General features: G+C 39.1%; 2 protein-coding genes across 6 annotated transcripts in view; one reads left to right on the top strand and one right to left on the bottom strand.

Moving 5' to 3' along the window:
- Positions 1-9,480, top strand: part of Arhgef33 (Rho guanine nucleotide exchange factor 33) — a 53,461-nt gene extending 43,981 nt beyond the window's left edge. The window contains exons 15-17 of one of the 3 annotated variants that reach the window (XM_050163492.1): positions 337-476; positions 5,291-5,365; positions 6,508-7,112. In XM_050163492.1, the coding sequence (XP_050019449.1) occupies positions 337-476; positions 5,291-5,342 (192 nt within the window). In that variant the 3' untranslated portion in view covers positions 5,343-5,365; positions 6,508-7,112. Of the gene's footprint in view, positions 1-336; positions 477-5,290; positions 7,113-7,138 lie in introns of those variants that run through there. The other 2 variants (XM_050163493.1, XM_050163491.1) reach the window with 2 other exon arrangements.
- A 707-nt stretch (positions 9,481-10,187) lies between these two features.
- Sos1 (SOS Ras/Rac guanine nucleotide exchange factor 1) overlaps positions 10,188-27,160 on the bottom strand; it is an 81,987-nt gene continuing 65,014 nt past the window's right edge. For 2 of the 3 annotated variants that reach the window (XM_050163483.1, XM_050163484.1), the window contains exons 18-23: positions 21,867-22,039; positions 21,535-21,651; positions 19,832-20,099; positions 17,832-17,876; positions 15,800-15,921; positions 10,188-14,820 (exon numbers count right to left, since the gene is read on the bottom strand). In XM_050163483.1, the coding sequence (XP_050019440.1) occupies positions 14,329-14,820; positions 15,800-15,921; positions 17,832-17,876; positions 19,832-20,099; positions 21,535-21,651; positions 21,867-22,039 (1,217 nt within the window). In that variant the 3' untranslated portion in view covers positions 10,188-14,328. The remainder of the gene's footprint in view (positions 14,821-15,799; positions 15,922-17,831; positions 17,877-19,831; positions 20,100-21,534; positions 21,652-21,866; positions 22,040-27,160) is intronic. The other variant, XM_050163485.1, reaches the window with a different exon arrangement.

Raw genomic sequence — 27,160 nt, 5'->3', positions numbered from 1 at the left:
ACCTCCAGGATTGGACTCAGGGCCTCTGCATGCTGAGCTATCTCGTCGGCTGTACGTTCTATACCTTTTGTTGTTAGCTAGCTCCCTTTATGTACTTATCTTGATGGCTGTGTTTGGCTAGGGACTGTTTGCCTTGATTTGTATTCATCTGTAGAAAGGCGTACACCCGAGCACCGGAGCAGCGCTCCTCTTCCCACTGCTCGGCTCATCACCCTAGGCACACAGGTAGTCCACGGGAGTAGGAGAGGCAGGTGGCAAAGCCAAAGGACTGTCCCACAGCCAGGGCACATGTATTTTGGAAAAGAGTAAAACAACATGCCTCTTTTGTGTTTTCAGGAGATGCACTTAGAGGATGCCACCCGATTCTGTCCCAAGGAAGAGAGAGAGAGTGAGCAGACTTCTTTCAGCGATCAAAATCCCAGGCAAGACCAGAAAGGGGGCTTTCGCAGCTCCTTCCGCAAGCTCTTTAAAAAGAAGTGAGTAGCCCTTAGATAAAACAGTGTAATGTCACTCATTTCCCTTTGGCAGCAGTCTGAGGTTTTACCAGTATTAATTACTAAGTAGCCGGGTCTCACATAGCTGTTTCAAGTTCAATGTTTGTACCCAATTTCTGAACAGAAGCAAACTCAGCTCCCCCTGCCACTTTTTAATATTCTTCCTCCTTGTCCCCAGAGTTGTGTCCTGAGAGGAGTGAGAGAGGGGTCCCTCTCTGTGGGAGATGGGTGTTCAGTGTGGGAAGTGATGAAGGAGGGTGTCAGCACTTCTGCCCTCAGGGACCTCAGCAACCTGGCTCTAAGAAATGCATGTTGGTGCCTGAATGGATGAATTTGGCTCAGGTCCTTGTGAAAACTTTCAGGGTGTCCATATTAAATGGGAAACAAAAGATGTTTCCTTCCTTGGTCTTTCTAAGTCTTACTGTTGAATGAAGCGTTACCTCCCAGGCATTTTAGCCAGCCCGTGTTGCAGTTTGGGAGGTAGGACCAGGCTCCAGCATAAATGTAAGGAAGAGCGAGATGACCCTTAATATTTGACCAGCACGTGGTTCAGCAGTCCAGCCCTTGCCTGACTGGATGGCTGTTGTTTCTACCTCTGTGGTCCTCAGGCCTCCTCCTTCCTCTACCTTAGGGACATCTCTTTGCTATTTACTTCCTCTTATTAGAGATCACTGTAAGTCGTTTTCAATATCAAGTCCATATTTTAATTCTTAGAAAAATTAAACCAAGTTATTGTTGTTGCTTTTGGAGACTTATTGGGAAACCACTTTCTCCTTGAAGATGGAGTTTTAACTGGTCTTGGTGATAGAGGAAGAGGGGAAAGCCTACAGTTGGCTTTCTTTTTTTAAATGGTTTGTCTAATTCTCCAATGGGAGGGTGATGCTGAGATAGTGGGTATCTGATTGTTGGTCCTTGCCTGTTGTTACTAGAAGGAGGAGGAAGAGGAAAGAAGAACAGCGGTTCTACAGTTAACCACAGTCCTACAGTCTGTCTCCTTCCCCGCAGTTAACCACAGCCCTACAGTCTCCTTCCAGTTTTGCTAGGCAATCCAATGCATATGTGACTGTTGATGGACCCTCAAGTCACTTTATGTAGGGATTGAGGTTTAGGAACTATTTTATCCCTCTCTAGGATTATGGATTTATATTTTCTTGGTCTATAACTGCTAATGACATGAGTGGGAAGAAGTAGACAATTCGCCAGTCTAAACTTGGGATTTAGGCTCCAAATCCTTTGAAGAACTCCAAACTCCTCAGGACACATTGCTTGAGTCTGTTGGGTACTTTTTAAGTCATAAGAGTCCCAAAAGAAAAGACTGTTTTTGCTCACTACCATTTCTAGTACTGAGCAGTATCTGTTGGGAAACAATCAGCAATAGATCCACCTTTGGTTCCTTTACAAATTTCTGTCTATTAAAGAGATGTAACAAAATGACCTAATCATTATATGAGGCATAGGGGACAGATCTGCCCTTTTGTATCCAGAGGGCAGAACTAGCAGAAGCAAGGAGGAGGAACACTGTAATAATGCACCTGCCTAGACCTGGTGGACTCACGAGAGGGTGGGTCCTCTGAAATAAGAGCTAGATGACTCTGCCTGGGTTCTGAAAAGTATTCCTACGCTGGGTGGGAGACTGCTTGAGAAGTCGTCACGTGGTTCAGTATGTGTATTTGCTTTACCTGTACTCTCGCTTATTGGAGCTCAGTCTGAATGGTCACTTATTTTTGTCACCCCAAACTAGATGAATATGGTGTTGGGCCTGTAATTTTAAAAGTTCCCAAAAGAGAAGGCCATATAATCTTTTTATAGCTCCCTGCCCCCCAGACTGTGGTATAATGCAGACAAGTTGCTGTGGGCTCTCCAGAGTTACACTGGTTAATTGCCTTCGGTCCTCCTGCAACTTTTGGCATTTTTCTTAGAGAAAAGGCCAGTGAGTTCTCTTAGCTCTCCCCTGGACTGGCCTGCATCTGACATATTACTGTCAACAATAATGGCACTGTCCTTTGTATTTAAAATGTGAAGTATTTTCTGAGTGGAGGTGAAGGTGGAGCACTTAGATGATTCTTTCTCTAGCAGGCCTTCCTGGCTTGGAAGCCTGGTCTAGGACAGTCAACACCATGCAGGCGGTTCCCATTACAGCTTTGTACTTAGGGAGTGCTTTGGGGACTTGGCAAGGGTTAAAGAAGCAACTTAAGTAACTTCTTACGGGTTTTTCATCTAAAGACCATGGAAAGTCTATTAAGGATCACACTCCTATATGGTATTACAGAGAGAAAGGGCAGGGAGGCCCCAGGGTAGCATGGAAGTGCCTGTACCTTTAACTCAAATGTAAATACACCATTCTTGTATGTGTGCAGAATTCTAGGCATGCATAAAGGATTATGAATAATATGGTCCGGTCCCATCCATTGTATAGGAACTTGCACTCTGGACTCAGGAATGTGTAGGATGAAAGATAAACTATTCCATCTAGAAAAACCTATATGGAGGTTGTTAAAGACTTAAACGTAGGTTATTGTAAAAGATGAGGTACAGGTAGAAAAAAAGTCAAGCCATTATGTGTGTCAAGAAGTCAGTTGGCAGCAAGCCCAGTGACCTTAAGTAGCTAAACCTGGGTATTGGATACTCCAGAGCCTGGTCTCCCAGGTCCAAATGGGCAGGCCCAAGAAAGCCACCCGTGTCTGTTTGGAGCTTCCTTCCTTCCTCCCCTCTAGCCCTCTGGAGGTTCAGTCCTGTCTACACTGACACACTTTTTGTTCCATAGGGGCTTGTTTGGCTGGTGGCCCCACACACCCAGAATGCTGCTTCGGGATGAAGCTAGGCATGGAACCAGATGCAACAGAAAACCCGAGAAAGGGTTCTCTTCCCTCTGAGGCTGGGAGGGCCGAAGGATTCAAAAGGCAGAGTCAAGTTGACATCATAAAAAATATTCTGACAAAGTGCCCACGATATTTGAGGAAAAGGGTAACCCTTTTATTGTTTCCGTCTCAGGCACATTTGCCCTGGGTAGATACCAGGTCGTAGATCCCTGAGAGCTGTGCAGAATTGGCCAGAATAATGACTGCTAGCTTAAAGTCTGAGCATGTTAAATGACTATACATTTTAAATGTGGTTCTTAGAGGCTAGGGAACAGACCTGCTAAGAAAGGCCAGTGCTTGATTGAGGAAGATGAAAGATAAGCTGTCCCTTCTAGGAGGATACACACGGACACTGTCAGAGACTTAAACCCAGACTGTTGTTAGAGCTGAGGCAGATGCTCTTTCATCTTTATGTACACAACTTATACTCGGGTGAGTGAGTATTCTTGATTGGAGTATAGCAGCGGGGAAGAGATCCTATAAGACAGTTTTAGGGCGAGGTCTGTAGACGGTGCTTCCACCCTTTAGCATCAACTTTGTGGGTAGTGAAAGATAGAGTATACCATCTTAACTGGTTTCTTTACCCTACCTCTTCCTGTTAGTACTTCATAATTTATATGATTATTTCTATTCCAGCCATCCTACCCCCTCCACCAATTGCAACAAAATCTATTTTCTTCATCACATGGTCAGCAATACTTCTGCAGGGCCCATATATTTCAATGTCAGTGAGTCCTCTTTGTTTGGTGTCTTCTCAAAAGGTTTTGTATATGCCTCCTTTGTGGGACAGCCCATATAGCAGAAGGCAGGGCTCTAAGGACCAGTGGTCATTTTCTCCACCTCCTTCAAACCTGCCCCATCCCCACCACCCTCTTGTCCTCTTTGTAGTTCCACCATATCTCATTTGATCTCCTATGCCATTTGCAAATTCAAGAGGATGTGCTTGAAAGGATAAGTAGTTTAGGTTACCTAACTCTGGCTGGGATTGCTTTTCAGTAGGTCGTCAGTTACTTTTAAGTGTCTTCAGAGTGTCGGGTTGTAGAAGAAATAGCTCCTGCCCATTTGGAGCTTGTGGTTCAAAGTAAGGGTAACCCAGCTTCAAGTTATAGTATATAGCACATAAAACGAGTGCTCATTCACCACCCTGTGAATGCATGGTTAACTGATTTGATGGATAAGACAGGTGTCCCCTCCCCCTCACCCCCGACCCTCTTCATGGGAATGCCCTCACCCTTTCAAGGATAGTCTTTCACATCAGAGAACCAGCTCTGGACATCAGAGATATCTGTGGCGCTGGATTTTACCTCCCTTCCTCAACTCCAGTTTTTCAGGTTTATCTGTAGCCAAGTTGCACTTGCATTTTTCTTTTTCTCTGACATTTGAAGGATGGTTAGCAACAAGTCTTTTGTTTCCCCTTTCTGTCAAATGATTTGATGACTGTGAGTCAGAATATATTGACAGCCATTGCATTTTCCACAAAGAGTTCCTGACTATCCCCTCTAAGGTCTGTTCAGATATGCCCTGCAGCTTGCCAAGATGGTGTAGGGTGTTCAAGAGCCATTTCTGTGCTTTACAAAAAAAGGGAATAAAAAGAAAACACACTATCTCTTTCTCCTAGAGTCTGCACATTTTCCCCCTTCTTATTTACACCCACACCTTGGGAGAGTCCAGGTAACCTGTAGTATGTTGAGCATTATAGAAGTCAGCTGAAATTGTCTTTAAAAAGGTGAAAATGAACTTCGAATCATTGCTATAGTGGAATTCTGGATTTTTAAAACAATTAGTAAGTTAGCCACTAGTTACTTAGTAGTTAATTTTTAGGAATGCAGACATTTGTATTGAAAACAAGGGGGAGGTACAGTCTGTAAGAAGAGCAGTTAAAAAAATTTGAGCTGAGTTTGTGGAAACTAGACAGGGCGATTTTGGCATTTGTTTCAGAAATGGGAACGCAACTGGTGAAGATTTCTGTGGTCCTTGGGGCTGGTGGTGACATCAAAGCTTTCCCATTTCCAGGTAAACTCCAGTTGCATGTGGGAACCTCCAAGTGTGACGTGTTGGGTTTTGGAGAGATCAGATGTAGGTAAGAGGGAAAATGTGAGGTAAAGTCTCAGGTGTAGATTAATAACTTCATCGAGAAGTTGGCATGGGGGAGAACAATTGAGAAGAGGCTGCTGCCATTGAACTCCTGCTTCCTGCCCTAAAACACAAGGGCTTTCAGCCTTCCAGATCATGGAACATAGGGAGAGAATGAATAGCTAGGATGCATCTTACTAACATTTGAGGCACAGCTACACTAACCAGGGATGGTTTGAGCTGAAGGAGGCAGGAGTTCTGAGAACTAAAAGCAAGCCTGAAGTTTTAGGGAGGATGGGAGTTTGTTTACAGGGAGTGTAGGCTGGTCCCTGAGAAGAAAAGTTCCTTCCACCCAGATACCTTCTTATCGCCTGAGTATCCAGATGCACAGGAGCTGAGGGAGAGTAATTTTCCTACGTTCACTGGGACAGTGGGAAAGTACTCCTTTCCAATCAGAAGTAAAGCATAATGGGTAGCTACAGCTTCTTTTCTGATATCAAACTGAGAACTAAAAATATCTAGTCCATTCATCATGTTTCCAGACATCTTTAGTCTTCCTATAGGTCTAGTGTTTTCACTTGAATAGTAGAAAAGGATGTTTGAATTCTTCCCAATAAGCTCAGTAAATTTAGACTCATAACTAATAAGAATAATTATTAATAGCAAGGACTTGGACTGAGGATATATAGCAGTAGAACACTTCCATATGAAGATCCTGGGGCCAGTCCCTAGTACCACCATAACAGAACAAAATAAAGCAACCCTTCCCCCCAAAAATAACAAGAAAATCTCCTGAACAAACAAGGACTCAAAGATAGTGTACCAATGTCAGTGAAGGAGCGTGGAGGCCAGTTATCCTGCTTTGGTGTTTAGGGAAAGCATGCCTGATGCAGCGTGCGGAGAAACTGTTTACTTAAACAGGAGCTTTGGAGCTTCGCTTTCATACATCCCACACAAGGACTTGTGGCACTGGGTCTTGGTTAGCGGGCTAATTTTATACATTCTAGCTCCAGGTTAAAGTCAGTGAGAGGGCCCTGGGCTAGTTGTGTGAGAGGTATTTCTAGAGAGCCTCCTCCCTCTAGGGACTTCTGACATGAACAGACTGGAGAAGGTACAGAACTGGAATGGATTGCCCAACTGGTTTAACCAAGAGAAAGGAAGAATGCACCCTGGACTGGGGACTCAAATGGACTGGAGTTGACTTTTGATTAGTCTTGGGCTCCTTTGTGGTGGTTGAGATCACTGTACTGATTTCTGCATCTACCAAATGTAGCAATATGTGTGGCTGGTTTCAATAAATCTTTCCTTTAAAAATGAAAACAAACAGAAGCAAGAGTTTGTAATGTGATGCCTAGATTAAGCCAGGGCCCTTGATAACTATTTTAATGTAAGGTCCATGGTAATCTGCGGAGTAGTTATTTTATTGAATCAAAAATAGGTATTTTTGAGTTTTTATTCCTGTTACAATGCTTTCACATGGTACACTGACATATACAGTTGTCACAGTTGTCCCCATGAAGCATTAGAGATTCTGTATGTTCACTGCAAATTTAGATTCACATATCTTAAGTTTTGAAACTCAGGGGAAGTAAAAATGATTCCAGGTCTAGGAGGCAACTGTTTTACAAATGCAAAACAATTTGGATAGATAAAATATTTGAAAACAATTAAAACCAAATCAACCTGTACTTTATCTGTGTGCTGAGATTTTAGGTCCAGTGGATCAGAATACAGGGAAAAAACTAATGAGAGCCCCTCACTGGATCCTTCACCCACCAAACAAGACTTCTTCAGAAACCGACTTGCTCTTGCAAATGACCTTGACCAAGGAACAGCTGTGTAAACACATTTACAGTTGTATTGTCAAGTGGTAAGAGGAGGGTAAAAGCTTGTATATATCTCTGCAGGAATATATATATATATATATCAATGTATAAATCCCTGAGGAAAACTAATATAAATATTTACATATGAAACTAAATCAATATACAAGATTCTGAAGAGATGAAGATTAGTCTATGGTTAAGACTTGGCTTAATGAACCTCTCAACCCTTGGAAAGGGGAAACGAAGACTTTTCCCATCATTACAGAAAACCAGTAAATCTGGAGGAAAATAAATGTTTGTGAGAACAAAAGCTTGCACCTTGAACTCATTCCCCAAGAATAATAATAAGCATGTTCATTTTTAGCATGGATGTGAATTTTGTGCTTCCTAGGAATTTTATTTATTATTATTATTGGTTTTTTGAGACAGAGTTTCTCTGTGTACGCCTGACTGGAACTCACTCAGTTAGACCAGGCTGGCCTTGAACTCATAGAGACCCACCTGCCTCTGCCACCTAAGTGACTTCCTAGGAATTTTAATTCATAGCTTATGAATTCATCCACTGTGCTTAAACATACCCTGTGTGAGGGTCCAGTTGGAAAGATCCTTCATATCTTTCCAAACCTCAAAGCAAAATATCACATCCTTTAAGTCAAAGGATTGACAGAACTGTATTTTACTTGTACAGACCAGTGCTCCAGAAAATTTGTCCTTCAACTATGATTCAGAATCTTCACAACTTATAAGATACATTGCCCTCTAGCTTGTTCTGTGGTTATGGGAAAATCAGTGAAGGGAACAGGGGGAACAAAAACAAAGAACCCTTCTCTTCATGTGGGCTGCACTGAGCACGGCAGCCATTGTAGATGCAGTAGGTGGTGTCATATTCACAAAGAGAAAACCCTGACGTAGTTCTGTTCGGACCTCTGAGGGCTCTCGGGATGTAGAATGATCAAACTCCCGATGGCACCTCCTTCTAGTCTATCACATATTCATATCTCTGTCCACACCAGCTCCCTCTATTCTGTATACCAAGCATGCCCCTGCCTCCGGACTCTCAAACCAGCTCTTCTTTTAGTTACTTGGATGTCTCATTCTTTCACCTCTTTTAAGTTCCTATGTCTGCATGGCTGACTGATCATCACATTTAAATTTCACACTTCCGGACCCTTCTTTTCTTCATAGCAGCTACATTTTTAATGTTTAATATTCTGCTTATCACATATTGTCTACATCCTCTCACTAGCTTATAAATCCCATGAAATGGATTTTTCTTCATTACTATGTTTCTAACACCAGTTCTGTAAAAAGATCTATATTTGTTTATGCCTAAATAGTCAAATGAGCTCTTACCAAATGCTTATAATTTTAGGTCATTGAAAACCAATCTGAATAATGGCAAACAGCACAGGAAGCCATAATGAATCAAATCATAGGATGTCAGGATAGCTAACCTCCTAGGAATTCTCTAAAACAGGCAGACTGCAAACATGCCCTTTATACTTTATTTTTCATATTTTAGTGCTTTGTTCTGAAAGGCACTGCATTGTAGCCACATCACCTTTCAAGTTCATACAAGCTTTGTGTTGATGAGTCGTGCGTTTGTGTGCTCAGCAGTGGAAGCAGGGTAAACAGGCCTGCCCACGGCACCCATCGGTCCTGACGTTACTAAGGTACAGTTACTAAACAGTTGATAGTTTTCCTTGCCACCAGTAATTATCAAAGGTCCTAAAAGGTTAGCATGGCCACAAACTGCTTTTCTAAAATTATATTCTGTCAAAGGTGCAAATAAAGCAGGCCTGGCTGGGGAGCTGGCCTTCTCGGTTCTGTTTTTGAGATCTAAGTGCCCTCCTCTGTAATGACTAGCATTGACTTTTGATGATGAAGTACAAAGGAAAATCTCTTGATTAAAGATCAGAATTAACATTTGGAGAGCAAAATTAAAATCTGATTAATTTCAGTGTCAGTATTACTTAGATAGTAAACTGTTACGTAGAATACATTCAATAATGCATGCTGGAATCACCATTTTAGGCTTCCCTGAAGGCATTCCTACAAATACTAGGAACACTGATTCTTAGTCTCAGTCACAAATTTGACACTTTGCCTTATTTATCTAATTATCTATCTATCTATCTATCTATCTATCTATCTATCTATCTATCTATCTATCTATCATCTATCTGCCATCTATCATCTATATCTGTCATCTATCTTCTGTCATCTACCTATCTATTATCTATCTATCTATCTATCTATCTATCTATCTATCTATCATCTATCTATCTATCATCTATTCTTTCTCTTTCCCCTCTCTCTTTGTGGATGAAACTGGGGCTTCACACATGCTAGGCAAGCCTCTACCACTGAGCTACACCCCACCTCCTTTTTTTATTCTGAGACAGGTGCTAGTATGGCCTTGAACTCAAGATACACCTGTAGCCCAGGTATACCTTTTAATCATCTTGACTCAGTCTCTTGACTGGGATCAAAGACCGGCACCACCAGCTGTGGCTTGCCTTTATTTCAAAATAAATGAGCTGAATCTAATTATCTTTTAATATTTTTGTTTTATATTATACCTTGAGTGACTCTATATTTGCACTGTTGATCTTCCTAACACCAGCTGGTCACAGCAAGAGCTGCCTGGTAGGGACCTGAAACACCCAAGTATGTTCTTTTAAAAATACAATTGCTTTCTGAAACTTAATCTTGTGTATAGTCACTTGACTAATTTCTATTTCAAGCCTCCTTGTTACTGACACTAAACTTACTGTATCTTTTTTAACTTGTTAGAGGAAATAGTGTTCCCAGAGGAAGACCATGATAGAATGTAAAGTATTTCTATGTGAAGGTATATAAGCTAAATTAGAATCACTAACAACTTCAGAATACTTCCCTCTAAAGTAAATGCATGCAAAAACAATACACTGTGGGCTATGTAAGGCATTTTTCTTTATTATTTTTCAATTTATCTTAGTAATGCCAGAAAAATAACAGCCATTATTTTCACTTTTAACACAAACCAAATACTGCTGCTGCACATAGAATACAAAGATCACCTACAAACATTGGTTAGGTACAAAGGCCATTGGATGTATAGACCACACTTTGTTCTTACATCAGAGTAAGACTGACAGAGCATTTTTGACAATTACTTTAGCAAATAACCATGCTACTAAACAAAGGCAAATACACATATATACACAGACACATCTCAACTAAAATTATACATGTCACTTTGACAAACAAACTCTCTGGTTTCACCAGATATTTGCACCCCCAAGTCCCCTGCCCTTATCCCACCCCCAAATGCTGACTTGATCTGAAAAAAAAAAAAGAGAGATGTTTTTAATTAAAGGCACAGTTGGCAGCTACTGAAAGTGGCATGCATCTGGCATGGGTGCACTCTAAGCCACACCACATATAACTTGCATCTTTTGAGTATCTGGGTTTGGTAGTCCAATGTTGCCCACATTTAGCTTGCTTGTTTTATAATTTTTCAGCGACTGGCTACTTAATGCACTATTTTTATTAAAGGCAAAAGGGAAGTTTGCTCACAGTTGACAGAAAATGCACTTTATGGTGTCAAAAATGGAAAATAAGGCATGAAACTTATAAAAGAACTTAAAACTGCTTTTGTTTAGATTTATCATGTAGAGTTCATGCTTTTTTTCTTAACTAGAACACAGAATACTTCACTGGCTCATGTGAAAAGGACTATGAAATAATTTTAAGCTAGTACTGTTCCAAAGGGGAAAAATTGAATAAAGGCATCACTTTCCTCACATTTTTCTGCATAGTTCTCTTTCAGCCAAACTGACAGTCACCTTGTGATGTGTAAAAATTAATGTGCAGTACACAGAACCTGCACGGCACAGTCACACGATAGAGATGGAAAGAGCATGCACACCTACCCAGCAGCAGAATACCAAGACATACTTGGTTGCCTTGGTTTTGAATCTGAAGAGGATAAGAAAGGTTCTCTTCGGTGTGTTCTCTAGCTGGGACAGCATCCCCACTTATCTTCCTGAGCCACTATATACCCCTAATTCAGGCCATTATATTAAGATAATGAAATGACATGTGAGCAAAACTTAATGACATGATCATTATGATAAATACCACTCTGGGTTTGCATTAAGGAAGAATTTGGAATCATAGTACAGCCTCCAACTTAAATAGTACTTTAGTAGGATGTCCTGCTGATTATGTTTATATTGCACACTCTTGGCTCAGCTCAGATCCACTAAAATATTCTTGAGTCAGAGGATAGTAACCCACTAAACTCACGATTTGATGCCCAACAGCCTTTATTTAAGCAAGAAATTTTAATTAGGTAGACTTAGAATATTTGTCATTTTCATCTTCACATTTGAAAGACTAGAAAGAGTAAACAGCCCGTCTTTTAATAAATTTAGAAACATACACTTGTCTATTCCTGTTTTCCAAGTGCTTAGCTGTGAAAAGCATTTCTGTTACCGGTTATGAGCCCATCAAGACTTTACTGCGTGGTCCAATGATAAGAAAACATTTGCTGATACTTCATTTTTTGGAAGAAATGTCCCATATTTGGGGATGTAGTTAAGCAAGTTTCGCTGCACTGGCTGCCTCATAATGTCCTGGGTTTAGATGTAGTTCTGTAATGGTGCATTTGTCTTCTGCCACTTCTTGCCCTGAAGAAGTACATTTTAATTATGACTAAGGATAAGTTTGTTAGCCAGATAATGTTTAACTCAAGGACACAGCTTTCTCACTTTCACCCCAGGGCATCCAATTAGAACTTTTAAAATCAGTTACTACAGAAAATATTTTTGCCCAAATATCATATTTAAGAATAAAAATACCCTCCTTCGGTGATGCATACAAATGGCTGGATGGTGAAGCGGTCTACTGAACAGGTGGGTGGAGAAGAGTTCCCTTTGGGAGAAATTACCTCCAAATCTGGGCATTCCCTCCCTTGTTGGCTCAAGCAGAACCAAAAGGGTTATCACCCTGGTGAAGGCAACACTTGGCCAGAGAGATACTGAATATTCTAATGTTGCTTTTCTTAGGTTCTCATTTGAAGTAGGGATGGGATGATCAAAAAGTGATCAGTAAGCCATGGGAATTTGGGGTATCATCACAATTGTATGGAACACATTAGTAAGTAGGCCTAGCTAGTGACTTTTGTTGAATAAATGGTCTTATAGACACTTTGCATCCAAGATGGGATTTGAAATTAACTTTTGAGGACATTTTTAAAAGAGGAGACATTTTGCAAAGAGAAATGGCTACCATAATAGGAATAGTACAGACACGAAGTGAAAAAGATTCAACTCTAACAAATAAACAAGGACATGATAGGATGGACTGCTTAATGATGATGTAATTAATGTCCTTTCTGATCTTAGAAGACTATACACTGTACTATTAGGATGTACATTTAATGCTCTAATAAATATCAAAATTATTAATGTACTACACTTCCACCGTGCTGCAGCCCAGTTAACAGGATTACTGAAATGCTGCTTTATTGTTATGAGGACACATGCACACACTGATGAACTGGCGACTGTCTAGGAATGGAGTAGTACACAGTTCACAGACACAGTGGAGACTAATGAAACTGCTCCTATTCAAGTTGCATGCATTTCAGTCACAGTATTTCTTAGACTCAGAAGAGCAGTACAAGGCTTCATGAATAATCACATAATATTATGGACAGGTAGATAGTCTCTAAGGAGTAGCTTTGAGAGAACCAAAGACCTTAAGCAAAGTAGAATATAAATGTTAACCAACATGTATGGTTGCTCAAGAAATTAAAAAACCTGCAAGGTTCTGTTTAAAAGATGCCCATTCCATTATAAGCCAGTATTTCCCATATGCCAAACTCCGACTTTAGAGTACTCTGTAAGAACTAGACACCCAGACGTACCACATGTGCTTTTATGCTTAGTGTTTGTATATTTTTCAACTGAAAGAAATAAGAATCAACCATTTTATCCATATAATAATTTAATATATGCCAGCCAAACAAAGTAGTTTATCTTTATTCAATTAAATAAAAACAGACCTGTCAGGTATATTATATAACATTCACTATATACACATGATTTAGGCAATGCAAGGTAATTCTAAGTATGCTGACTTACTCACTATTAGTAAAACATGAATGGTGTCAGTGAGGCCCAGAGTGCTCCTTTTCACATTGGGTGCCTGCATTTCTGTAGTATGCTTAGAGGGACAGCCACGAGCCAGGACATATGTTACCAGTAAACCCCTGGGGCAGGGGGAGGGGGTGACAGTCTAGCATAGATTAACAGTCTCCTAAGTGTAAATAGGATACTTGACAGTTACATTTTTAAAAAGTTCTTCTTCTGTTAATGACACGAAATTTCTTGTTTGAAGGCAACACCACCACATTTTGTTTGTGAGTGGGGGTAGGTAGGGAATGTTCTTAAAATTGGTATAATTATTCTTAAAACAATAACAATAACAAAAAGTACCTCTTTGGTGAAGCCTCGGTACCCATTCAATTCACTGTAATAATCTGTAAACAGGACTGCAGTACAGTGCTGGGCCTTGATTTCAACAAGGCCAGGTACCACAGCCTTTTCTCACAGTCCTCTGAAGAATTTTTACGAAAATATTCTAAAGTAGAAGAGTAAAGCAAAGGAAACAAAGGAGGAGAAGATCCCTGTTTAAGATTTTTTAAAAGTGCATAATATTTTGAATTACAAAAACTGTCAACATATGGGCCTGTTGGACATTAGACTGTTTTCCATCCCTTTAATGATAAAGATTACTTCACAAAATGAGGACTCTTGCCTATTGGCCAGAAAAGTCCCTTCACGTGATTTCCAGGTGCAATCAGTTGTCCAATCCCTCTAGATCAGTCTCCACATCCTAGCTGGAATACCATCTTATTTTGTAATTACGTGTAGGTTAAAATTCATTGTCTTATACTACATCTTGAAGTAGCGTCATTAGTGTTTGGAGTTCTCATTTGAACTCCGCAGTGCTGGCATGTTCAGTGCATCCATTGCCAGCAATGGATTTGGGGCTAGGAAGCGGTACACCCCAGTACAGAGGAAGTCAGGAAGAATGGGCATTCTCCAATAGTGGTGGTCCATCTCTGTGCATAGATGGGTGTGTGTGCTCCCTCTTATAAGTTTTTGGAGGAAGTTTGGGGATAAGTTGAGAAGTGCTTTGTCGTGGAGGGACAGGAGGCCCAGCAATAGGATGGAGGTCCACTTCCTGTGCCAGTGGCGGTGATGGCAGATGCCTTCTCGTGCCGTGAGGAGAAGGGGTTTGAGGAGGTGGTGGTGTAAAGGGGGAAGGGCTATTTGGAAAGAAGGCATTGCCATGATCACTCTTTTTGCCCAAAGGGGGAGGTTGGAGATGCAATGGTGAGCTTGAGAAAACATCAGGTGTCCTCACAGGTTCTCGCGGTGGTAACAAGGGAGGGCTCTCAGGAGGCTCTGACACAGAGGTCCGATCTGATAGTGAATATCTCGGTGAATAAGCTTTTGATGTGGGTTGCCTAGGAGGAATAGCTGGGGGGCTGTCCAAGTGCTTAGACATAATCTAACAAATGAAAAAGAATAGAATGTGTTAATATAATTTGAAAAAACATGAATATATTAAGAGTTAACTTGGAATTTTCATACATGCTACTGGCAGAACACTATGAAGAACAGAAGCTTTACCATATGTATTAAGTGAGATGTTCTACCCATGCTTAGAGGGAAAAAAACCCTGATTTTGTCAAGATTAAGTCAAAAGCTTGTTGTTTACTGCTGGCTGCCTATCATACAATGCACCATGATTTCTGACTTAAACCAACCATTAGGTTTTGGCAGTGTACACATTAGGCAAACAAACTACCATAGCCCTAGTTACTAAGTTTTAAATGTACTGTTTTAATGTTTCATGAAATCTACAGGGTTTTGACTTATCCTGGTTCTTCTGTTCTCTGGGTAGCTTAAGACAGTAAATTAAGTTAATAACTGGCAAAATTAAATAAACGATAAGGGGAAGGGGTATTTAAACTGGTAGGAAACTTAAAGTTATTATGGGTCTTTAGGATCTCTTCTAACCTAGAATTTAAGTGCCTTCTTATTGGCTTAAAGAATGGCTTTCAGCAGATACTCAGTATAGTTTTGCTATCATATATCTTCACATAAACTCCACACTGCACCCCCGCCCTTGGTCATACATTTTAGAAGAAGTGCATGAGGGCTGGAGAGATATCTCAGCTGTTGAAGACTAGGTTCACAAACAAGATATAAAAGAACTGCATGAGATCAGGTTACTATTACCTTGTAGACTAAGACTTGTTTTTTCCCTTGATAATGCCCATAGCTGTAAATGAATAGTAGTTTCATATGCATACCCAAAAGCTACCTTTATAAAAAAAATCTTGCAGGCTAAATTTATATTTAATTCTTAAATGATTAAACCCAAATATTCTGAGATGTTAGCTTATTGCAGCTGGAATAGACTTGACATAACAACTGACCGCAGCTAGTGTCCAATTTCTAGATAACAAGGTATTCTACTTTACCTTAGATGGGGAGGATTCCGCTGGGGCAGATTCTGGCCGTCTTCGAGGGGGAACAGGAGGGGGCACAGGCATTATTTCATCAGTGCCTTTGGCTAAACTTATAGATGAGACTGAAGCAGATCCTGTAGGGTGTTAATTTAAAAACAAACAAACAAAAAATGATTATAGGACTTTGATTTCACTTGAAAAGACTTAGAAGCTTCTTATACTAACTAAAAGAAATATACTGAAATATCAAGAGTAGTTTTAATAAACCAGTACCCAGTATAACATTCCATTTATTAAAATAAACTACTATAAAAGCATGCAGAAACTTCCTAGCAATGTTTAAAAGAAAAAGCCACTTAAAGTAATTATTTTTGCTTTTTAAACAAAATAACGTTACCATTGTTAATATATAATTGGACTTTTAATTGGGTCTGATTTTTAGATTTCTGTTGGATAAGTAATTTGAAAATCTTTGGAATGGTCATTTTTATCAAAGTGTGGGAGGGTCATCTTTTTCTCTAGTTTTATTGCTCTCAAGGTCCTGGACTGGACTGAACAGTTTCTAGAACAGTCTCTGGTCTTAACAACTCTGTTGAAATATTTCTTAGAGAATCTGGTACCCCGAGGTCTAGTCACATTTTACTTGGTCCAGACTTTCATTAGTATGGAAACATCATTAGAATCATCACATCTAAATCTAAAAACTTTAACCATGGTGAACTATTCAAAATGCCAGAGTATAGGGAGTATGCGATAATGAAAAGAGGAACTTTACTAAAATCTAGTAACCCTGATTTAAGAATAAGTTGATGAAATGGCAAAAGAGGTAAATAAAACTGGAACCCATCTAATGGGCATTTAGTGAATAATTATGCTTTGAAAGACAACACTTATCTATTGTTAGTTTATAAACACTATAAAAAGATATGAAAATATCTTAACACTCAAAACTGTACTTGGCAGGCTCTTTATTCCTTTAAACATTCTGTTCCCTTCTGCTATTAACTATTATAACAACACAGAATGTGAAGAGTATTTGTGTACCTATACTCAGATGGCCAACATTGTGTGTGCTGTGTGTATTGCTGGGGTGTGCATATTTGCAGGCCAGAAGTCAATGTTGGGTGTCTTCTTCTATTACTTTCCTCTTATTGTTTTGAGATAGAGTCTCTCACTGAACCTGGAGCTCATTGACTGGCTAGGTGGGTTGGCCATGAGCCCCTGGGGTTGGTCTGCCTCTAATTCATCCCAACTTTCCAACACTAGGATTTCTGGCATGTATCACCATGCTAAGATTTTATGTGGATTTTGGGGACCCAAAGTCAGGTCTCCATGCTAGCACAGCAGATACTCTGCCCACTGAGCATCTTCCCAGACCACAACCAACATTTTGGTCACCTTACTTTTTTAAGAAAATATACACAATTTTTTTTAGCTATAATTGGTATTTTTATTGTATATATTTTGAAATCATTTGTACAAAGATTTGTTAGTTTAAAACAACTAAAAATAGAATTTAAGTGAATTGTTTACTTTAAAACTAAAAGCAATTAAGTGAAATAGCACTTGATTTCTCTAAATATTTAAGGCTTGCAAATAGTTGTGTATTTATATATATATATATTATATATGTAATTATATAATCATAGTCCTTATGAAGTTAAATGCAATTATTTGCCTACACTAAGTTGTCAGCAGTAGACTTTTTAATCGAACATTGCACGTAGCTGCCAGCTTCCCCACTGCGCATGCATGCTTTTGCTTCTTTTATAAAGTTTGAGAAGGAAGTATATTTAGAATTGTACAGTTGGAAAAGAGAAATGGTTAAATGTGGAAGCTGCTCCTTTAATAGGTTCTTTTTAAAAGGTTTTGTAAAAAGCATGGAAAGTCTATAAATTTAAGCCAATTCTTCATGGTCAAAAGACAGCAGCAGTGAAGGCTCACTTCAAAGATGGGGCAGGGAAGAAAGGTCAGCAGGGAAGGTGACCCTCGCCTGGTTTGTAAAGCCAAAGCAGGAGTTAAGTGTTAAACCAGATATACTGACTTGGGCCATGGGCCAGTGTAACCTGGGTAAAGACGGTATCGCCGCCTGTAAAAAGGAAACAGGAAAAAGTTGTTTTCTCCCACTAATATTCTCAGCTCATCTATAAAAATGTATGTTCTTGCCATGTTAGTTTTAAAGAACATCATAAACAGTTTTAGTAAAAGCTCATTAATACTTTTGAGAGAAAAAAAGGAGTTACTATCATATTGGGAACTTTGAAGTTTTTCTTAATGTCATAAATGAAAACCATTCATTAGAAAACAGTATGATACTGTATTTTTGAAAGACTCTTTTATACTTATTTGTGTGTATGTACATGTGCCACAGTATGTGTTTTCAAGTCAGAGGACAGGACACAACTTGCAGGAGTCAGTTTTCTTCTTCACTCTGAGGACTGCAGGGTTTGAATTTAGGTTGTCATGCTTGGTGGCAAGCATCTTAATCTCACCTGCCCTTCTGGAAGGCGCTGTAAACTATAAAACCCAATTCAAGGGGTGAAGACTCAAATCATTTAATAAGAGATTAAAGGGAGAGCCAAGCAAATATTATCTTATACCTTTGAGGAAGTCTTACAGCTATACCTTTGAAAATATGTTTTTTGGAACATATATTGTCATTATAAAATATTCAGGGTTTTGAATATTAAAACAAGCTTCTGTATTCATAAACACTTTAAAATTCAGTATATATTTGTTTTTTACCAAATTTTACTTTTTAATTTAGGAATTCCTTGATACATTTGAAATATTTCAAAAATATTCTTTTAAGAAAAATTAAGGACTTTATGAGTTATTAATAATTAAAGTCCTAAATTATTCTTAAAAGGAAACATAAAAAAAAAACCCAAACATTAAAACAGTGGTTCTCATCCTTCTGTGACCCTTTAATACAGTTTCTCATGCTGTGGTGACCCCAACCGTAAAATTATTTTCATTGCTACTTCATAACTGTAATTTTGCTACTGTTATGAATCATAATGTAAATAATTATTTTGGAGATAGAAGTTTGTTAGAGGGTTGAGAATCATTACATTAAAATATAGGAAAATCGGGCTAGAGTCCTGAGGCTAGTTCTAAACCATCATGGCTATACTACTTCAGCACCAATGCCTGGAACAGAAAGTAATCCAAGTAGTAATCATTCTTACAGTGCTGCACTGACCTGATTATAAAAATTCACATTTCCTGTTCACTTTTTAAAAATTCTGTAGTTTATTTTATGACTAATATTATTAATGTTCACAGGTATTTTGCTTGCATGTATGTTTGGATGAGGGTGAAAGATCCCCAGAAATTGAAGTTACAGATAGATGTGAGCTGTCATGTGGGTGCTGGGAACTGAATCCAGGTGTACATTACCGTCCTCCTGACCAAAAGCTGGAAAAATCTCCCAAATTAATTGCGTTATTGCAATTTATTTATAATTTATATAAAAAGAAATGAAAGGTGGTGCTAGAGAGATGGCTCAATGGTTGAGCTCTGGTTACTCTTCCAGAGGTCCTGAGTTCAATTCCCAGCCACCACAATGTGGCTCATGACCATCTATAGAGGGATTTGATGCCCTCTATCTGCATGTATGATTTTATGGCAGAAGAGCACTAATATAGATTAGATAAACAAATCTTTAAAAAAAGAGAAGCGTCGAGCTGGATAAAATGTTTTTAAATCGGTGTCTGTCTGACCTTATCTGGCAGCTTCCTATGTGTACAATGTAACTCCACAGTCCTATGTGTGTAATGTAACTTCCTGGTCCTCAGTTACTAAATAAAGCCAAATAAGGTCTCACAAACACAAGATCCACTGCCAGCTGACTACAGATGTGTGCATACTAGGCATTACACAGGATTCTGGGCCAAATGTCAAAGCAATTAATATATCTGCAAAGAGTGACAGATTTTTAGTTGGTTTTTCTGGGTTCTACAGGAAATAATATGAACATACACACAATCACAGAGATTATTTTCCACCCGCTCTGAATTACTTAAAAGTTTTATCACCTACTTGAGTGAAAGGGGCTTGCTGAATGGTCGGAATCAAACACGCTGCAGACATCTGTGGTACTGGAAGCACCGGAGGCAGGAGGAGGTGTGAGTGGTGTTCTTGGAGAATTTGGTGCAGAAGCTGTACTTTCAGTCTCACTTTCAGGGATCCTACTGTAACTAATTTTTCTTGGCTCCTGCTGCAGAGGTGTGGGGTGTCGCATGGTTCCTGGTCTTGGATTTGATGGACGAACACCAGGGGATTTTAGGGGATAGCTGTATTTTTTTGGCTATAGACATCAAAAACAAAAACAAACTACAATACTTAAAACATCATGGCTAAAAAGAAGGTTTTTCTCTATTCTCCTGGTAAAATTCAACTAATAGTTAAGAGAATTATAAATGATCAATATGACTCAGCTCAGAGTACCCCAAGTGACAGCACCGTCACGTCTCTCTGCTGAAGGGCTGTATAAACCCTTTAATATAAACACCAGAATGTTCCTTAATGTAGCATCTTGGTGGATAGAAATCTTTCTCAAAGTACATTATATCCCTGGCTTCATGTTGTTTGGTTTTTTGAGACAAGGTTTCTCTGTGTGACAGTCCTGGCTGTCCTGGAACTCACTTTGTAGACCAGGCTGGCCTCAGCCTTCAAAGTACTAGGATTAAAGTTGCATGCCACCAGCACCCACCCTCCCATCCTTCAGCAAATTCTGTTTTTTTAAAAAATACTATTTGGGGTAATTAAACCTTGTTGGAAAAGCCAGTCATCATGAACTGTGGTTCCCGGCTGTAATACAACGGTGCCATTAGCCCATTAGGACCTGGTCTGCTTACAGATGCAGTGAGTTGTCTGCATTTTCTTTAATCTCTGTGCATATTCTAACTCTACAGAATGACCACTTCACAGTGATGTCAGAGTGTCTCACCGGAGTCGACATATGTATTAGGTTTATGTTTAAAAGCCGTTTTAAAGTTTCAAAAATCTGATGGGAGTCACAAACATTATAGTTTATTGTGACCACTTAGAAACGATTTATATTTACTTTTTGACTCTATCAGGGAGGAGTAATAAGCTTGACAGGCACTGGCAAATTACTACAAAACAAAAGAACTATTAAAAGTATCTTTACGCAAAATTTGCCAACTCATGAATCATTTCATTACTTTAAAAAATCCCAAGTAAATATACTTACTGTAAGTAAATTAGTATAAACTTTTTAAATTCCATGCCTTTGAAATAAATTTTAACTTTTGTTAAAACTAAAAGTAGCGCCGGGTGGTGGCGCATGCCCCAGCACTCAGAAGGCAGAAGCAGGCAGATCTCTGTGAGCTCGACGCCAGCCAGGCATACAATACAGAGCGAGTTCCAGGACAGGCACCAAAGCTACACAGAGAAACCCTGTCTCGAAAAACCAGGGAAAAAAACAAAAACCTAAAAGGAGCAAACTATAAATTTACTCACATGTATCATCATATCAATCATATCATGAGAATTTATTGAAATTAGTATTAGTGTTCATTTATTTGGAAATGAGTAAGATATTCCTGACTATACATATTAATTACTTTTAACCATCACATTCATCTCATCCCTAAATGCTTTCACAGAACACTAACCTACACGACACATGCTATGGACCTACAATGGTACTGAGGAAACCCCAGATGGAGATGACAGCTGTACCAAAGGTGTAAAACCGCGAATATGTGAGTGCTTACAAATCTCGGGAGAGGCTTAGGGTTCCGTGGTTCTATTTCTAGGGATTTGTTGAAAAGATAGTCTGTGAATTCTTTCTCCATGCTATTTCCCATTGGATTCAAGTTTTCAAAGAATCTCTAAAATAAATGCAAAAAAATAATTATTAGTATTAAATATTCTTAATTAAATTTCAAATTTATGAAAAAAACAGGATATATTCAACATAAGAAAATTTGAATTATTTGACTATAAATTTAATTTTCCCTTTTTTCCTCTACAAAATAAACTTGGCCTGTCTGAGGCATTGTGTAAAATTGCTCAGAGAAACATATCCTCACACAATTCAACTTACTTTGATATCTGACTCAACCCGTAAACAGTAAGGCTGGTTTTGGTACTGCTGGATCTCCCCTGTTATCTCTGCCACTTTCCTCCTCTTGCTGAAGTTGATGAGCTCTTTCCCATGTCTCTTCAGGACTTCAGGGTTGCCTTCTTCTGTTTTCAAGATATTAGTGAGATAAATTCCTACAAGAGACCATGAAATTACTTCACGGGTAAAGAAGGAAAAAGTTTTTGCTTTGTTTATTTCTCTCATTAACTGTAGGGATTTATGCAGCCAGTCATAATAACCAAAGAACAAAGACCCAGATTTATATGAAAAACAACAAGCTCAGTGAATAGCAACAGAAGTATTTCTGTATGAAATCCTTCTGTAAAAGACCTAAACTTTGTAAACATTCAAAGAAAAGGAGATCAAGTTTCAGAAGTAGGTATTTTTAAAGAAAGAATAACCACTCTTCGACATTCCTCAAACCACCACTACATGATTTGTAAAAGAAAACTTTTTTTTTTTAAATTAACTTAATAATGTTGTTACTGATGATGTATATTATTGCCAAAGGGGGGAATCCTCCAACTCAGAAGGCTATATTTTCTGTGTATTCAATTCTTAGTCTCACTATTTGGAGATGATCATGTTTGAACAGGCTTACTTGTGGAAACATAAAAAAAAAAAGACATCAAGTCTGTCAAGCGCAGGGTGACATATAATTTGTGCATATTTTAGATTTAGTACATCTGGTGATATGCCTGGCCTCAAAACTTGTTATGCAGCTGGTTATGACTGAACTGGATGACTGAACTTACCCTTCTGGCTTCCATTCCTGAGCACTGGGATTTCAGGCACACATCACTGCACCTGGCTTATGTAGTCCAGGGGACTGAACCCAATTGAGCCACACCATAGTCCCCCTTCAGCTCTTACCCTTTGGTGGCAGGGCATTTTAGTGCCTTTTCTTCCTGGCCCAGAAGTTCTAGAGCCAGCTGTGCTGCTTTCTACCTGTGCTAGCTCACATAGATTCCTTAGTCTCTCTGCCTCAGCTCTTCATCTCTAAAATTTAGAGTAGTTCTGACAGAAAAGAAAGTGTCCATTAGTAACAGTTGAAGCTGCTGATGTTGGTACCCGAGTAACTTCCCTCCCAGATTACACACTGCTGCTCTCAGGAAGGGGTGTGACACAATGTGTGGTTCATTCACTAACTATGAATGCACTGCCTTTCTGTCGTATGTTAATTATTACATTAGTTACTACAGATTAAAAAAACAGTTGGGGGTGGGGTGGGGTGATCCCAGAGAATCCAGAGCTCTATGGTATAGTTTTGCAGGTGCTGTATTAGGAAATGCAATGCTAGCAGGAATGTTTCAGATGCCGTGAGAGTGCAAATGAAGTACCTTTTCCTGTCTGAAGTTGTTGGGATTAGAAAAAGGATCATTAAATTCACTCTCAAAAGTGAGCTAAGAGTTAAATGGGTAGAATTAAGAGGGAGATGAGCGGTGTGACACTAGGCATGGTAAAACATGGAGGGCATCCTCAGAGCCGGTGTCTGGTATGGTTATAGCCGAACGGTGTATTGATTGTGTAGTGTGAAAGAAGCTGGAAGGATGTTAGACAGGCAAGGTCAGCGGTTCTAATGCTTAGCAGTAAAGGAGTACTTCTAAATTATGTCATATTTTTCTTTTATTTTTAAAGTGTGTGTGTGCGCGCATGCACATGCACAAGCATGCCATAGCACAAGTGTGTGGAGCTGGTTCACTTCCATGTGAGATCCGGGGATTGAACTCAGGTTGTCAGGATTAGCATCAGGAACCACTGCCAGATTACCAGTCCTAAATACTGCAAGATTTTTGGGTCACATTCTTTAAAAGATGAAATGACTCAAGCCAGTCATTAAAAGTCAGCAAGAATAAGGTAAGACTAACATCAGTGCCTGTTCGGTTGGGCACATGATTTACTTGTTTGTTTCTCAGCACCAGGGCCACTATTCAAGATATGTTCATAAAACAGTTATTATATACTGTAGCATAGGTTCTTATGCTTTGTAACAAACATGCCCTTAAGACTGCATATTCAATGGCAGCCAAAATCAAATTAGTCTCAAATTGAAGTGTTTATAGATAGTAACATCTGGCACTCAAAATTGTGAAATATCTTTTGTTAAGTTTAAATTTCATTCTGGGTATGGTGGTATAAGGATATTAGTTCATCTTAGATTACACGAGTCTCTGTCTTGAAAAAGAAAAAAGGTTAACTCCTATCGAGGAGATAATGAGTAAAAACATCTTTGCATTACAGGCTTGCCAGCTGCACTGAATGCCAAAGAAGAGCAATTTGTAGGCTGTAATATTTTGTGTGATTGGAGGTAGTAAAGGGCACAAAAATTCAAGATGTAGACCCTTTAAGAATTTAGCAACTGAGACCGGAGAGATAGCTCAGTGGGTAAATGGTCTTGCTTTTCCAGGACAGGACTCATCTGGTTCCCAGCCATGTCAGCTGACTCCCGATCACTTTAACTACAGTCTCAGAGAATCTGACACCCTCTCTTGGTCACTGGGAGTGTCTCCCCACACACATGGTGCGTGTGCGTGCGCACACACACACACACACACACACACACTCCCCAAATACAGTTTTAAAAGAACTACTGGTTTAGACAAGGGAAGGGCACAGAAGTAAGACTAATTCTGTGCTGAGGTGGCCAAAGAAGTGGTACAGACACTGACTGTATGGGAAAACAGGATGTTCACAGGTGTTACAAACAAACAAAACACTTGGATGAAGCTATAAAAATTTAAGTAGCACTTTGGAAAACCTCAGATAAAATTTGAAAAATATTTTATCCCTGATTAATGACTAGCCAAAAGAATATAGTCATGGTAGTACTATTGTCCAAACTTTGTTGATCAAACACTGCATCTATATAAATTTTTAAATATATGCGACTTTTTAATTATAAGGAACATTTGTATGTGCACAGATGATAGAGACCTCAATATTATATACTAGCAAGCTTAATTCTTTTTATTTTATTTTATGTGTATTTTGCCTGCATGTATGTCTGTGCACCGAGTGCATGCTTAGTACCTGTTGGGCCAGAAGAGGGAGTTATGGACAGCTGGACCCCACCCACCATGTGCGTACTAAGAATTGAACCTGGGTTCTCTGGAAGAACAGGCAGTGCACTTAACTTTTAAACCGTCTCTCCAGTCCCATCAAAGTTCGATTCTTTAAGAAAAAAACATTTTTGTGTATGTGTGCATGCATGTAAAGATCTAGACATGACTTATGTCTATCAAATAGTGATCTAAGTGGCCAAATTATCCAAATACCAAATAATATGGTTCTTTCATTCACTCAAAAAACATTTGCTGAATGCATCCATGTGTCACGCCCATGGTTAGGTGCTAAGAATAGACAAGAGTTTTGCTCCTTGGAAAGAGCTAAAAACTAAGCTACTATGCTATAAGCAGAACATTATATTGCAGAGGTATATGCATCAAAGTATGAACAAACTGCCAGGGAACATAGAGCCCCGAGTCGCCTTTTACTGCTAGGAAGGCAGGGAAAAGTAGTGGTCAAAAGTTAAGCTCACCCTTCCTTGTTATTATGTCACTGTGTTCTGTTTTCCCCATCCCCACATAACTCCAGAGTATGTAAATGGATCTGTTGACATACTGGAAATAATACATTGAATCACAAATGTCAAATAGTCATATTAATAAATGACAAAATAGTCATATTAACTTTATGGATAGCATGCAGCCACTATAAATGATTATGAAAGATCATTTAAGGTATAAAATATACTTTGGAAGAATATGGGAAAAAGTAACATATATAACACACAATTACATACAATCTACACATAAAAAAAACCCCACAAGCAGACCAGGCGTATTGGTGAACACCTTTAATCCTAGCACTCAGGAGGCAGAAGCAGGCAGATCTCTCTATGGTTGACACCAACCTGGTCTACAGAGCGAGTTCCAGTACAGCCAAGACTACACAGAGAAACCCTGTCTCAAAAAACCAAATGCCAAACAAAAAAAAAAAAAAAAAAAAAAAACAAAAAAAAACGAACAATCAAGAAAAAACAAGCAAATTTAAAATACTTAGTTATAAAGCTGCAACAATAAAATATGCACTATAACTTAAAAGTATATAGAAAAAATCATAGATATAGCTATGAAAAAATTTGCCAAACAGTGAAAGTCAAACAAAAGAGAGATCAGTTTCTACAAACCAGAGCATGTACATGGGCAGGGGAGGGGCTAGTTCAAGGGCTGGGGTATAGCTCTGGCAGAAAGAGCATTTGCCTGTGGATAAGCTCTATGTTCCTAACACCCTAACAGTGGGGTGAAAAGGTATGTGTGTTGGGGGGCAACATGAAAAAAAATATTGAAAGTATATAATGTAGGGAATAAGTAACTGGAAGAAAAAGGAACCTACAAGCAGACAACAGACTGAAGTACCAGTCTTGAGTCTCTACCCAAGAGAAGCAAAAGATTCAGATGGGAGACTTAGTCTTGAAAGGAAGAAAGGCATTCATCCTCCTGTGCAAAGGAGGGAGATAAGGGGCTGGTAAAATTAAAATCCCAATGTGCTGAAGTTATTATTTCAAAGGCATATACAGTGAATTTTTAGATATGTGTTTTATTAGGTGATTAAATACAAATATGGAGATATGGTCACACTTCTACTTTATCAAAATTAAACTACAAGGCAAGCATGGTGGTGCACATCTATTATCCCAACCACCAGGATAATTGCAGAGACAGGAAGATTGCAACAGTTATAAAAATAATGGAAACATTGCAAGATTCCAAATACATGAGTGACATAAAACCTGCTGGCTGTCAGGTGAGACTAAACAGGGAGGCATGTACAAGCCGAGTCCTCATCTGAAATGAGTCAGAGGCTTTGGACTTGCGCTGCATGTGGAGTGTTTATGGATATCCTGGGTGTGGGTTCCAGGGCTAAAGAGAAAATTCATTATAGACCACACATGCTGTACATCTATGGCCTAAATATTGGATGTAACAGTTTTCAGATAGGGTTCTGCTGTGTAGTCCAGGGTGGACTCACATTCACCTTACAGTGTCTGTGGTGACTCCTGAAACAAGGTAAGATATGGTATTTCCCACTTTTGGTATCACCTCAAGAAGTTTTAATTTTTTGAACTTTGTAGATTTTTATATTAGAATGCTCAATCTATACTAGACCTGATATTTTAAAAGTCCTAACATAAAAATTCTGAAGGGATTCATGTTCTACTTCCTATACTCATTTAATAAAATGTCTTGTTTTAT

Source organism: Alexandromys fortis, unplaced genomic scaffold, assembly GCF_014885135.2.
Source record: "Alexandromys fortis isolate MF-2015 unplaced genomic scaffold, M_Fortis_MF-2015_v1.1 scaffold_136, whole genome shotgun sequence".
In the NCBI taxonomy this organism is placed as follows: Eukaryota; Metazoa; Chordata; class Mammalia; order Rodentia; family Cricetidae; genus Alexandromys; species Alexandromys fortis.
This window is presented reverse-complemented; position numbering and strand designations above follow the sequence as displayed.